This window comes from Eretmochelys imbricata, chromosome 7 (assembly GCF_965152235.1).
Source record: "Eretmochelys imbricata isolate rEreImb1 chromosome 7, rEreImb1.hap1, whole genome shotgun sequence".
In the NCBI taxonomy this organism is placed as follows: domain Eukaryota; kingdom Metazoa; phylum Chordata; order Testudines; family Cheloniidae; genus Eretmochelys; species Eretmochelys imbricata.
The window spans coordinates 9,749,328-9,763,804 of record NC_135578.1 but is presented as its reverse complement, the minus strand read 5'-3'; the positions used below and the strand labels follow the sequence as shown (position 1 = coordinate 9,763,804).

General features: G+C 39.0%; 1 protein-coding gene across 1 annotated transcript in view; it reads left to right on the top strand.

Annotated features, from left to right (window-relative positions):
* MDFIC2 (MyoD family inhibitor domain containing 2) overlaps positions 1 to 12,032 on the top strand; it is a 52,916-nt gene extending 40,884 nt beyond the window's left edge. The window contains exons 3-4 of the mRNA XM_077821430.1: positions 6,001 to 6,222; positions 11,773 to 12,032. Coding sequence (XP_077677556.1) covers positions 6,001 to 6,222; positions 11,773 to 12,032 — 482 coding nt within the window. The remainder of the gene's footprint in view (positions 1 to 6,000; positions 6,223 to 11,772) is intronic.
* Positions 12,033 to 14,477: the final 2,445 nt, after the last annotated feature.

The window sequence follows — 14,477 nt, the reverse complement described above, 5'->3', positions numbered from 1 at the left end:
TGTATGAGAGATTTCAACCCTTATGCGTCAGGACTTAGCCCAACCACTAACTTCCTGGGCTTAGGAAGAAATTTGCTCCATAGGGATGTTATTGCAAGATTGTACATTGGTGGTGGGGGCAGTTAACACCTTCCTCTGAAGCTTCTGGTACAGTATATGGCTGCACAGACTGACCTGATGAGGTATATGAGTAGACAGAGATTTCTTCATTAGGGTGCATTTCTCCCCCCTCCCCGCCCCTTGATTTTTTTCAGTGGATAGTTTGTTGAAGTCGATCTGAATGTTAAAAACACAGGCATATATGAGTATATGATAGCTATGCTACACACATATTTAGAAGGTAACAATGGGGTTTGAACCTCCTGCCAATCTCTAATTGTAAGGGGTTTTTTATATTCACATTTCAAATTGATAATAAATAATATCCACTGTACATAATATATTTTAAAGATTATTTGGCTTCATTTATTTTTCCAAGCACTAACCCTATTACTGACCATTATAGTATCAAACTATTAAAAAAATGCTAACACCTTTTTTATGCTGGTCTAGCATAATCTTTATTTCTTTAGACACTTTGTGCAAACATTAAATTGATAAAAGACATAATGCAGATAGACCCATAGCTGAACTTAAGGTAATTACATAAAAATGAAATGGAGACCTATAACGGTACACTGCATTCTCCCCTATTGCACTGTTTTCTGGAAGCAAGGATCCTGCTTGTCATAGCAAGTTGCTTGCTATGGTGATTGTGCCATGACTCGATCTAGCTGTACAAGACAAGTATAACATTACTTAGGGGGAGATTTTCAGACTAAGAGTCTGACCCCAAAAATGTACTGTATTTTCAAAGATGTACTATTCTTCAAAAAACAGAAGAGTCCTTGCATGGTATCTGTCAAGGTTCCTCCCCCACTCTGAACTCTAGGGTACAGATGTGGGGACCTGCATGAAAAATCTCCTAAGCTTATCTTTACCAGCTTTACCAGGTCAAAACTTCCCCAAGGTACAAAATATTCCACCCTTTGTCCTTGGATTGGCCGCTACCACCACCAAACTAATACTGGTTACTGGGGAAGAGCTGTTTGGACGCGTCTTTCCCCCCAAAATACTTCCCAAAACCTTGCACCCCACTTCCTGGACAAGGCTTGGTAAAAAGCTTCACCAATTTGCCTAGGTGACTACAGACCCAGACCCTTGGATCTTAAGAACAATGAACAATCCTCCCAACACTTGCACCCCCGCTTTCTTGGGAAATGTTGGATAAAAAGCCTCACCAATTTGCATAGGTGACCACAGACCCAAACCCTTGGATCTGAGAACAATGAAAAAGCATTCAGTTTTCTTACAAGAAGACTTTTAATAAAAATAGAAGTAAATAGAAATAAAGAAATCCCCCCTGTAAAATCAGGATGGTAGATACCTCACAGGGTAATTAGATTCAAAACATAGAGAACCCCTCTAGGCAAAACCTTAAGTTACAAAAAAGATACACAGACAGAAATAGTTATTCTATTCAGCACAGTTCTTTTCTCAGCCATTTAAAGAAATCATAATCTAACACGTACCTAGCTAGATTACTTACTAAAAGTTCTAAGACTCCATTCCTGGTCTATCCCCGGCAAAGACAGAATATAGACAGACACACAGACCCTTTGTTTCTCTCCCTCCTCCCAGCTTTTGAAAGTATCTTGTCTCCTCATTGGTCATTTTGGTCAGGTGCCAAAGCGAGGTTACCTTTAGCTTCTTAACCCTTTACAGGTGAGAGCAGCTTTCCCCTGGCCAGGAGGGATTTCAAAGGGGTTTACCCTTCCCTTTATATTTATGACAGTATCTTTTGTTACTCTTTTGTTTGACAGTGTTGTACTGAAAAATTCAGGTTGCATCTATGCCTTTATATTTCTGGTTTTGATTTCTCTTCAACAGCACTTGAAGGATAAAACTTGACTTGAAGCATGAATACTAGCCGTCTAGTGGATACAATAAATGTTAAACTGGCACTTATTGACTATTTCCATCTGATTTTTCAGTCTAGTTCCATTGAAGGAATAAGTGTATTGTGAGGGTGACTGCATTGTTACATAACATGGCAAAGTGAGCACTTGACATATTTGTTTAGTTATTAAAAGTAAAACCCTGCTCAGTTTTTAGGGGCACATTTTGAAAGGGTCCAATTCTCAACCTCTCCTCTATATTTGCAGTCAAACACTAGTTTGTGATCACCAACAAATGCTGGTGCAAATGATAGAAATCAAAATTCTAACGAGTCTCAGTCTTGCAAGAAGCTCTGCATAGGATGGACTCCTGGGTCTGCACATTCTGAAATCAGTGAGTCTCAGAGTGGGTATGGAGGGGTCTGCCCATATGGATCTGTTTGCAGGGTTGGGGACTGAGGGACCTGTGACAGTGAATGTCTTTTACACCCACAAATCAGGTCGTTGTCTAAATTCTATCCCTTGTGCCTGCAGTTGGTCATGCCCATCAACTGCGGGAGAAACATTGATGGTGTCTGATTACAGGCCTTCTTCTGAAAACTGGGATTTCAAGTGAGAATTTGTTTTAGAAGATGCCATAGATTCAAATGAAACAGAATGTACTTTAATGTAAGAGAGTCAATATTTGTTCAGTTGTAGGTGGGTCTATCATCAGCAACTCATACAAATATAATGTAATGATAGCTAGCTAGCTAGATACACAAGCATATGTGCCTACATCCACATTTTCAAATCTATATCTGTATCTATATCTGCACACCTACATTATAGTTTTAACAAGATGTATATGGTAGTAAACCAACCTGCTTCTTGAACTACTTGTAACTGGGATTAACATATCAGTTGAAACAAAATATGACCTGAGGGAAAAGGTCACTGATTCTAAGTTTGATTTAAATCAATGGGAGTGTTGCCTTTAACTTTTGTGGAAGCACAATCAGGCTGCTGGTGTAGAGACTTCCATATTTGCCTGTAACATTTCCACTTTCCTGAAAAATGTTCTAACATTTCAGAACATGTCTAAAGCTAAATTCGGCCCTCAGATACACCCATGCAACTCCAGTTTAGGTCAACACACTGGACACCAGAGAGTACTTAGCATGGTACTTATCAACTAATATTGAGGTGAACGTCTTTTATTTGCTTTATCAGATAACTATGGTGTGGACTATGCAATAAAATGTGTACCAGAGAAAAGTTTACCAATACGTTCAAAGAAATTGCTTCCTCCACAGATCTGATACCTCTATTTGTGCATCCTCTTTTTTCTTAAGCCTATCCCTACTTGGAGATGCTACACAGTACAGTGTCATCAAATACAAATGGCAGAGAAATTTGTGATTAGTCCCTCATCTATGTAAGGTGGAAAATGCCAGTTCATGCACTTGTAAATACACTCCAAGATTGACAATTTTATTGCATTCTGGGCTGGCCGGGCTGGACAATGAATCAATATATGTTTGATTTTATGTGGCTGGTGTGAAAGAGATAGTTACCTTCAGAAAGGATATATTATGAAACTAGCAAAATCCCACTTCTGCTCTGCCAATGATGCAGCCTTCATTGCCCACTTGTTACATTTTCAAACAAGACCTCCCCTGTGCTGCCCCTCACACTTCGGGAGGAGCTCCCCCTAAACACCTGCAAAGCTATCTCATTGTTCTTCCTCAAATCCCTCCTTAAAGTTTTCTTTTGCCTTGGTGCCTATAAAAAACTTGACAACAGCTAAGCAGCTGGTGTGCTGTGAGCACTCTCTAGTGTGCTGATCAATACTACCTTATTGTTTCCTTGTGCTCCTTTGTCTGGCTGTATTCACCAGTTGTCTCTTGTTGTTTGCTTGAATTGTAAGCCCTTTGGAGCAGAGAGCGTCTTTTTGTTCTGTGTTTCTATGATGCCTAGCATGATGGAATGGGATGCACAGCAGAAAAGAGGGGAATGGGGGTTAACATGAAGTCATGGGGGAAAATGGGGGACGCGGGAACGGGTGAAGGAGAGAATGAGGGGAACAAAGAATCTCTGAGGGGAGGGAGATTGGGGAAACATGGTATGTGGAAAGGGGGGCACATAGAGCCCATGGCATGGAGGGAAGTGGGAATGGGGTACACACAGAGCAGCTGGTATGGGGAGAAGAATAGGGGATCCTGGGTATGTCAGGAGGGGGCAATGAGGGGCACATGGAAACTCTGGCAGAGAGGCAATGGGAGGGAGTTGCAGGAAGTTCCTGAAATGGAGGGGGATGGGAAGGTGGCATATGGGAAACTTGGTGGGGGGAATGAAGGGAAGCCAGGAGCTACAGAAGCTGTGGAGTGTGCACACCCTAGTAATAATAAAAATAGTTTTACTAACAATAGCTCTGTTCCCTTAGAAGCCTACGTGGACACAGGAGGGATTTTCACTCCAGCATTTCTTCGTAGCATCCCTTGTCTTCTTTTAAAAAAAGAACTCTTTAAAACATGGCTCAAAGTTAAAAAGTAAAATATACAGCCCCGTACTTCAACTTTATATTCTCTCCGTGTTCTTATACTTCACTAACCTCTAGCCAACTTTTTGGTCTCTGCAAATTACTTTGTGTACAGGCAATTTAAATTACATGCAGTCTGACTATGTGTGATAATTTAAACTGATTGTTAATTAATTCTGTAAGTAAATAGCTACTGCAATCTCTATAATCATCAAGGTTTCTCTAGCTATCAACCTTTTTCTTAGCTGCTCTTTATTATACAGTATGGAGCAAAAGTATGTGGGGGGGAAATGATATGCATGATCTCTTTCTGGGTCCTTGCTACAGAAGGCAGCCCCGCTTCTTGAAAACCTTTACGGCTCTTCTTAGAATTAAATGTTTGCAAAACTGAGCTGTTTGTAAAGATTGATTTTCTGTATATAGCTTAAGAGGAAGCATATCATGAGATTTAGGTTAGATAAAAAGTAAGGCTCTGTGTGATGTGAGGTGCCAGTGTTAATCAACTGGAGATAAGAGTTGATGAGGTTATATCATCCCAGTACCAGTGAGACTGGCTATTAGTTATGTTTCTTGGCCTCTCGGTCACTTTGGAGAGCATGTTTACTAGTGCTTGAGAGATTCCTCAAGGTTAGACTGAGCTCAAAATTCTCTTAAACCATTCTCTAATTGGTCCTTAAAATTAAGATCTATTTGGAAAGTCATAATTTCCCCCCTGGTTTTTAAGCTGCATCTCTCACATTATTATAGCATGTGAATCAAACTATCTTTCAGTCACTATAACTAGGACATCCAAGGCCAACAGTGCAAATGAAAATGAAGTCCTGAAACAAGGTGTAAGGGTCCTAATCAGAGACCATCTGGCTCTCTTGGCAACAAAATTGTGAGCCATTGCGAAAGAACAATCATAGAATCATAGGATATCAGGGTTGGAAGGGACCTCAGGAGATCATCTAGTCCAACCCCCTGCTCAAAGCAGGATCAATCCCCAATTTTTGCCCCAGACCCCTAAATGGCCCCCTCAAGGATTGAACTCACAACCCTAGGTTGTGATCCATGCTGTCCCACCTGCACACAGGTACCACCTACATGCAGTTGTACATCATGTAGCTGGCTGCCAGTCTAAAAAAAACAGTGATGCAACTGAAAAATAGTAAGATAACTTTTTTGCCTCCTAGTCTACTACCAATAATTATAGTAGCAATGGCTAGCATGCCACTCCAATTTGGTTCTATTTGAATTAAAGTCTCTGCTGTTTAGCCTCGTTTGATCATGCCCCATTGAAGTCGATGGCAGTTTTTCCACTGAATTCTCTGGGTGTAGGAGAATATCTTTAACTGTAAGCCTGCAAACCCTTCCTTTTTGAATATACTTATCTCAGGCAAATAGCCCCATTTAAGTCATTGGGACAACTATGATGAGTAAGGCCACGGCTGGGGAGTAAGGGTTTATAGGATTGGGCCCACAGTGGGAAATTCTGAAAATGTCGTTCCTTTGGTCCACAGGCTTAGTACTATATGTAGACCTTTTATTTCCTTCCCCCAGATAACCAGCTTACAAGTGAAAAACATAAAGACAAGAAACCTATGAAAGGTATTATGAGTTCAGTGTCGGAATTCAGCATCACAGACGCTCCATCCAAGGACACCAAAAATGAGAAGAAATTGTCAGACTCTAGTACATCATCATTATCTTCCCTTGAGAAGTGCAGGACACAATTCACCTATATTGAAAATGATGCATCAGTTCATCAGAGAGACAGTGATGGTATGTTTTGCAAAACAGATTAAGTGTAAGCAGATTTCTAAATAATATCTGTTTAAAGAATGCCCTATTTCAGTTGAAACACCTGCTTAAACATTGGACAGGAAGTTCAAGAATCTAAACTAAGCAACCATGAGATGTCCTAGAGATGGTTTACGCTGGAGTTGGGAATCTAAAGAAGATTGCTTTAAAGTGGCCATGACATGAGGGTTCTAATTGGTGGGCCACAATACAAGAATTTAAGTCCAGTGGGGACATGTCTGTGCTTGTGCATAGGCTGACCAGAGGTCCTGATTTTAGGGTCTTTTTCTTATATAGGCTCCTATTACACCCCACCCCCGTCCCGATTTTTTCACATTTGCTGTCTGGTCACCCTACCTGTGCATGGATCTTAGGAAATAGTCTTTACATAAGGATGGTTAGTAGGCATTGGAAGAACAGACTCCTTCTCCCAAGGCAGCAGAATGGCATTGTTATTGCTTCTGCAGCAGCACCTATGAGCACGGACGACCCCTTATGCACAGTGGCTTGCCTGCTGGATCCATAGTTGGGGGTCTATTACCCACAAATCTACCTTTACCCCACCCAGTCCTAATCCTGCCTCTATCAGCCTGCTGTAAAGACTCACAGAGGACCACACTGAAGAGGCCTTTTCGTATTCTGCCCCTACTGATGCAGAATACAGCATCCTGTTTATGCTGCTTTTAAGCCCTGATACGACAAGGTACTTAAACATTTGCCTAACTTTAAGCATGGTAGTAACACCACTGACTTCAAGGTGCTTAAATTTAGGCATGTGCTACTGAACCTAGGTGAAGCATGGCCTTGAGGCTTTCGATTCTGGCCTGCCTCTGCTAGCCAATATGACCCCATATATGCAAAATACTAATGTTATATCAGTACGTCACATGACTAGGGTTTTTAAACATTTGTTTTCTACCAACTTGAAAGCAAAATGCTGTATAAGGCTGTTAAAATACAGAACTTACATGGCTTTTGCATACTTTGTGAGAACACCCCTGACCCAAAGAAATGTTTGCACTTTCTAAAAGGAAATGTATTTGGCTGCTAATCCAAAATTTGCATGTGGCTATTATTTGGGGTTGTTTTTCTTTTACATAATCAAAACAAGTTATTTCTTTCTCGTTCATTATTACACAAGTCATTAATGTGCTGACACAATCTTTGGTTTTCATAAGAATTTCACTATCCACCATGTATCCATGCACCAAAGCAGAACACCCAGGTTCTGTAACTTAGTACAGACTACATCTTGTGTGAACCAGCATAACTACATTGAAGTCAACGAAGTTACGCTGATTTACAGCAGCTGAGGTTCTAGCCCTAAATATTCTCATAGACATGATACATCCCAATGAAATATCTGTGATGCTCTTGTTCCGTAGACTAAATTTCCTTATGTGGGCATTTTATAATAAAGCATTGGAGAGGATTTTATTCAATATAGCTGAAACATGTCAGCTATATCATGTTAATGATCCTTGAATTAAGAACTACTAAGTACAGATCAACACAATAAACCACAATGCTCCAAAGGAGCCATTATGATATATTGTATCACTGATTCTGTAATAATTGTAGTGCTTCATATACTTCTAGCGATATCAGAGTGCATTCAATCTTCTTTAAAGAGGTGAAGTAGTTATTCCATTAAGGGGGACTGATCCAGCAGTTCCAACACAAATGAGTGTTTTACCTGTGTAGTGATGACAGGATTGGTCTCATAAATTGTTACTGGTACACAGGAGTGGTACATATGTGAAGTAAATAACAGATTTCACACAGTTAAAAAACGAAAAGCAAAGGAAATTAACGAAAACAATCTGTGCTCAATTAAGAATGTTAAGAATTGGACGTAAGCCAAGAAAATCAAGGAAACTCAAGATTTGTGTTTGTCACTGAACACTTCGTTCAATCTATTCTGACTAGTTATTGTAGCTGATTGTTAGGCACACATATGGCCAAATCCTATTCTCTGATACAGCCATGGAAAAACCCTAAAGCCAGTGAAGCCAGCTGTGTTACCTGGCTATAACTGAGAGAAGAATTTGGCTCACTTTGCAGAAACTGCTCTAGGAGAGTCTGATCCATGGAGAAGACACCCATGACTTCAATGAGATTTGGATCAGGCCCATACCGAGACTCAGCAGTATGAATTAAAGATGGATTGACACCCACAAGCCATGAAGAGCAAGAAAATGTAGAGCAAAGGCAGACCCAGAACACTATTAAAAATAGTTATTTTGTGGTAATTAATCTAATAATGTAGAAATTGAGAGCTGAGGTCATTGTTCTCACTGAGATAAATGCAATAATGCCTTTCAAAAGGAGCAGGAAAAACAGAAGAGAAAACAGGAGATTGCATCTTCTTTTGTGCAGTTTGTGGCTAATTTATTTTCAAATATATGAATGAATGCATAGGAATGGATGCTTAATTGCTAATATCTATTATTTATATACATTACCACTTAACACAGGACAAAAAAGCCTCACACATGCAGATTTTGCAAGATGCGTTACATCCATTAGCACAGTTCATGGTGTGTGCTCTGATGGGAATTTAAAAGCATCTTTACTGCACATCACAGACTTTGTGCTGAAACATTACTTTATTTTTAAAGTCTTGTGCTTTTTGTGTGGTCCCTTTCCCCGGTAGACCCTTAAGAACTATTATCTATTCTCATAAGATTATGTGAGCACCACTCAGGTTAATAAATTCAGGAAAATCTGTGTTATTAGAAAACAGATCTTTTTTTTTATTTTAGAAAAAGCTGAAAAGATCCCTAATTGCTGTATTATTTTGAATTTGATATATCTTATCAAGGTGCAAGGGGGAAATTTCATAAATATAAGATACCTAAAAAGAATAGTCTTAATTACACCATGGACTACTGGATAGAATGATTACATTTTCTACACTGTAAATTTCATACAATTAAATGCAGCAGTGTCACCTTATAAAATGTTTCAATTTTCTAATTATTTCAGTTCATTTACTCAGAAAAAAATATAAGCATGAATTTACTAAGTATTACCAAAATCTAGTCATTCTCATTCTACAGAACTGACTGGGAAGTTAGTTGTGCTTGTCTGAACTTAAATAGATCTTGACATATTGAAATAAGTATTAAAATTGATAACATTGCCAATGCTATGCTACTTACGGAAAGAATTTCAATCACATGCTATTTATTCTTTATTCTACATGCTGAATAGACTTTTTTTAAAAAATAAAGAAGTTGGAGTGATTTTTTTTTTTTATCATCAAGGAAGTTTTAAAAAAATTCTTCTGGAAAGTGTCTGGCTGTGAACTTCTCAGTTAATTTCATTGGTCATCTTGCATTATGTTACATGATATATCTCATGCCACAACTGAACAAATGCAGCTGAATAAGATGCCTGATAGTTTGTCATACTAGAGCAAGAAATGTGATAATATCCAATATTTTTTCCTGAAAGTCCCAGTGAAAACAATTCTCACTATTGAAACATATTTTCCTTTAAAAAAAGAAAGAAAAACAAAAACAACAGTTGAAAAGATTTGGGCCCTGATAATTAATGGTGTTGATCCTTCTGGGGGAAAAAAAGGAAGACAAAAACCTTTGTTGATAGGCATTACAAGGTGCAGTAAAGTGTGGCTTCTGACATGATATCACCACAAGTATAGCTTAGGAATAACAACCAACCGAGAAAGAGAAACAAAAAGCTGAACGACCAAGGGAAAAGGTCATGTTATGGTTTCTGAAATAAGTGAATGCACAGGAAGGGCAAATCATTGGCAGAATCCACCACACTTCAAACTGCATCTCCGCCAATTTCCAAATAGTTCGGATTTGCCTCTGAACACCTTATCTTGCTTCAACACTAACAAATGGGAGCTGAGCTGTTTGGAAAATCTGGCTCTAATTGTAGGGGCCGAGCACGGGGAAATCAAAGCCTGGGTGAGCACATTAAGGCAACCTTCTGGGGCATGTTATATATACTGTAAATATGAAGTGGCTGCCAAAGCACCTGCAACATTACAGGACAATTACTCTAGTCATGAACTGGTCCTTCTGGGGCTGACGCTTGCTGATATGTAAGAGTGACTCCCTTACACAATGCTGGAAAGAAAACGACTTCCCTTTAAAATGTACCTTTCCAAGTTGATACTCTTTTTCCACATTTTTCCCCTTTTAAAAATTAACAAGCATGTGAATTAGAAGGTGAAAAGCCTATTTAAGAGAGAGGGTGAACTGTGACCCTGGGCAGAGCGTAGAATACCAAACTGCAATGTGTTAACTCTACTCTGTACTGTTCCTTTTCCACCCCCTTTTTGGTAAGTGTTGCAAACTAGCATTCACTGAACTTCACTGGAAGTTGAAGCTAGACAAACTCAGACTGGAAATAAGACATACTTTGTTTACGGTAAGCGTAATTAGCCATTGGAAGTACTTGCCAAGGGTTGTACTGGAGTCTGCATCACTGACAATTGTTAACTCAAAACTGTATGTTTTTCCAAAAGATCTGCTCTAGGAGTTATTCTGGGGAAGTTCTATGGTCTCTTTTATTCAGGAGGTAAGACTAGGTGATCACAATGGTCCCTTCTGGTGTTAGAATCTGCGAATCTATTAAATCAGACTCCTTATAAAAATCAGACTAGAAGCATGTGATTAATCTGTGCTGTTTTACACCACTCCACAAGTGAGTTCTGCTCTCACCCATAAATTCATCTAAATCCTCATACATCTGCCATGTCTAATTCTGTGGTTCGGCTATACAGCATCATATGCATCCTAACTGACCCTTTCCATCTGAACAACTAATAACTAAGCTTTTAGCAGACTTTAAGGGCTTGATCCAACTCTCACTGAAGTCAGTGGAACTCTTCCTGTTGGCTTTAATGAGCATTAGATCAGGCCCTAAAATGCTTTGATGGGCTGACAGCCCATAAAAATATTATTTCAACAGCAAGAGTGCAATCCTCAAATCTTTACATGCAGGCAAAATCCCCACTGGAAGTTTTGCCCGCATAAGGGGTGCAAGAATGGGACTGCGGATTTCTACATTGAATTACAAATTCCTATCTGAAAAATAAAATCTATTCTATAGCCTATGGCAGGTGCTGTGTTTGAGTGGAATTACTGGCATCACACTAGAGATACATTTATGTAATAATGTAGTACAATGGAGAGTATCCTCACTGAGTGAAATTGACGCCTATGCAGAGGGCCAGCCCAGGGCATCAGCACTACTTACATCCTCTGTACAAAGGTAAGTTTCACGCATATGGAATACTTTCATCCAAAGCATGGTGAGGAGGTTTTCTGTCCAGACCAAACAACACAGGACATCATTTTATGTAATATGTTTTACTGCTGTAATTTTTCAAAATTATATTTTAAGCTTAGCTTGCAGTCTGCAGGGATCTCTGACTTCTGTGTCTTATTTAAATGACTTCTGTGTCTCCACAGCTGCCTAAATTTGGAGTACTACGATAGTGAATCAAGCCTTCTCTCTTTCCTGTATCTCACTCTTTTTCTTTTTTCTTAGATGAATGTGCATCACTTATCCTGGCCTGCTTGTTCTGCCAATTTTGGGACTTTCTTATAATGCTGCCTAATACCTGTGAAAATTGGTTGATAAATATGTGCTGTCCATCCTATAGATATCACCATACCTCCAGTGAAAACCACTCCAACAATGACTGCAACTGTGAGTGTGACATTGATTGCAGCATTTTTGAATCCTGTCACGAAACCAGTGAATGTCTGGAACTTGCCTTGGAGATTTCTGAAGTCTGTTATCACTAATAGGAAACAATTGACAGAATTCCCATAAACTATCTGAATGGAAACTGACACAGTAAAAAGGATATACAATTTTTTAAAATAATTGGCGTGTTTGCTAACCAGGGCTGTGTGTTTTCTCTGATGTACCTTTGGAAGAACTGTATAGCATTACCAATGAAAATTTTGTCTGTATGATTTCACAAATCACTGAAGCCAATAAAGAATGAAACCCTGTTTCCTACCTTGCAACAGATGAAAACAAAATTCCTAAATACCAGCTGTGCTAATTGCTTTGCTCAGGGTGAGTCTTACTCTTTTATAAAGCTCTCCATTGTATTCAACATGGATTTCCCTCCATCCACAGACATAAGACAAATTAGGATATTCTTTTAGGAATGATGTATATTAAGTCTTCTTCCTAATGGATTATTACAAAAATATGTATTACACATTGTTGGGTATTATTAATAATGTATGCGATAACATCATTTTATAATTAAAAATTTATTTATACAATCTCTTAAAATACACTTATATGCTCAGTTTAGGTAGAAAAGAAAATTAAGTGAGTTAGAAACCATGCTAGATGTAATTACAATAAAGGTCTCTAAAAAATCTCCAGTGAATTTTGAAGAGGATGCATTTTAACAGGGTACTGCAATTCAACAGTGTATTAATATGTGTGCCTACCATTATGTAATATCAGGTTATGCCTATTGTTCATTAGTTATAGGAAAGAGCTCCTTAATTCTAATTAGCATTAATAGAAATTGAATGCACACTTCTAGAGGAGAATTTTCCTATGGATAGCCAGTAATGCTTTTTCCCAACTTTTGTTTATCTGATTTTTTGTAAAGAGCAGAATATTGTAAGCAATAACAGTGTGGGAAAACAGACATGAGTGCACAAAAGATTAAAAAATGCATAAAAGATAAAAAATGACAGTATCCAACTTGGAGGCACTTACTACAATCTGTAACACTCTCTGTATTTTTCTTTTCTGATAATGGGTCTGATTAATAAAAATGAAATGAACATTGTACATTACACGTGTGACAACAAAAGGATGGAAATTCAGCTACCAAGGGGCGGAGAATCTGCACATTGAGCAAAAAGGAAAATACAAAAGTTGCTCGTTCATGTGGGAGGTTTACATACTGAAGCTGGCCTGCTCTGTGGCAGCATTTGCCTTCTTTGTGCATTCACAGATTTCCAAGCAAGCTCCCTGATTTCAGTACGGAAGAAATATAGTGCCTATAGGGGCCAAAAGAGGCATCCTCATGGAAAGCGTACAAGATCAGATCCTCATCGGGTACAAATCAACATAGTTCCATTGACAGCAGTGCAGCTATAATGGACAGTATGTCTGCGCTACAGGGGGCATGACTGCAACTCAAATAGACATATCCTAGCTAGCTTTAATCTAGCTAGCTCAGATCCCCGAGCAGTGACACTCTGGTAGCACATGCTTCAGCTCGGGCTAGTTCCACAAATAATTACCCATGGTTCCACTCCAGCAAAAGCTAACTTGGGTATGTTGACTCGAGCTGCAATCACACCCCATGGCAATACAGATACCACCTGGGATTACAATATAGACATACCCTGATTTATACCATGGGAGCATCAACCCTGAAATTTACAAGAGATTTAAAAAGATGTAACAACTACTTGTGTATTTCTTTTCTAGTAAAAAAAGACTGTACATAAAAATGTTAGACTGTAATACTCTTCTTATAAATATTTTAAGGCCATATAGTCTCCGTTGCAAATTCAGCACTTTTTATTGTAATAAAAATAGACTGTATTTGGGAACAGGTGCATTAGACTCAACTGTACCTGATTTCTGTGCTTCTTGTTGAGCTGGGGAGCTGGAGTAGAAGAGGCCTGTTCACACTTTGTTGTATTATGTGCCATACAATGTCAAGCTTTTCTCAACTTTAGCCAGTTTAAGGATTAAAATGTGTGTTTCCAAATGGTCTAGCCTGTGCCAGATGTCCTACTGGGGAGTAAATTTTCAGTGTGGAGAACAGGACACAGAGGTCTGCATCTGTCAAACCCTTATTCACATTAGTTGTCCTTTCCTTATTCGTGCAAATAGTTTCATTGATTTCAATGCACATATGTGAAAGGGTAAGGAAGGCTACTCATGACCCTGACACTGCAATGTGATGCATAGAGGAGGACCTTTCACAGTTGGCCTCAGTCAGATTCATCAGGAGCAAAGAGGTCTGTCCATGTGCATCACCTAGCAAGATCAGGGTTTATTTGACTAAGGCTTTGTAGAATTGGACCCATATTTCCTATTACCTTTCAAAGCCAGCTTTTCTTCATATCGGAATCCATAGGGGTAGTGGAGAAATGGCAAGAACAGGACCAGGAGACTCACAACCACAACAATGACTAGATGGGACAGGTCTCCCAACACTTCTTTTGGCTGTTACATGGGTTCACCACATGGAAAAG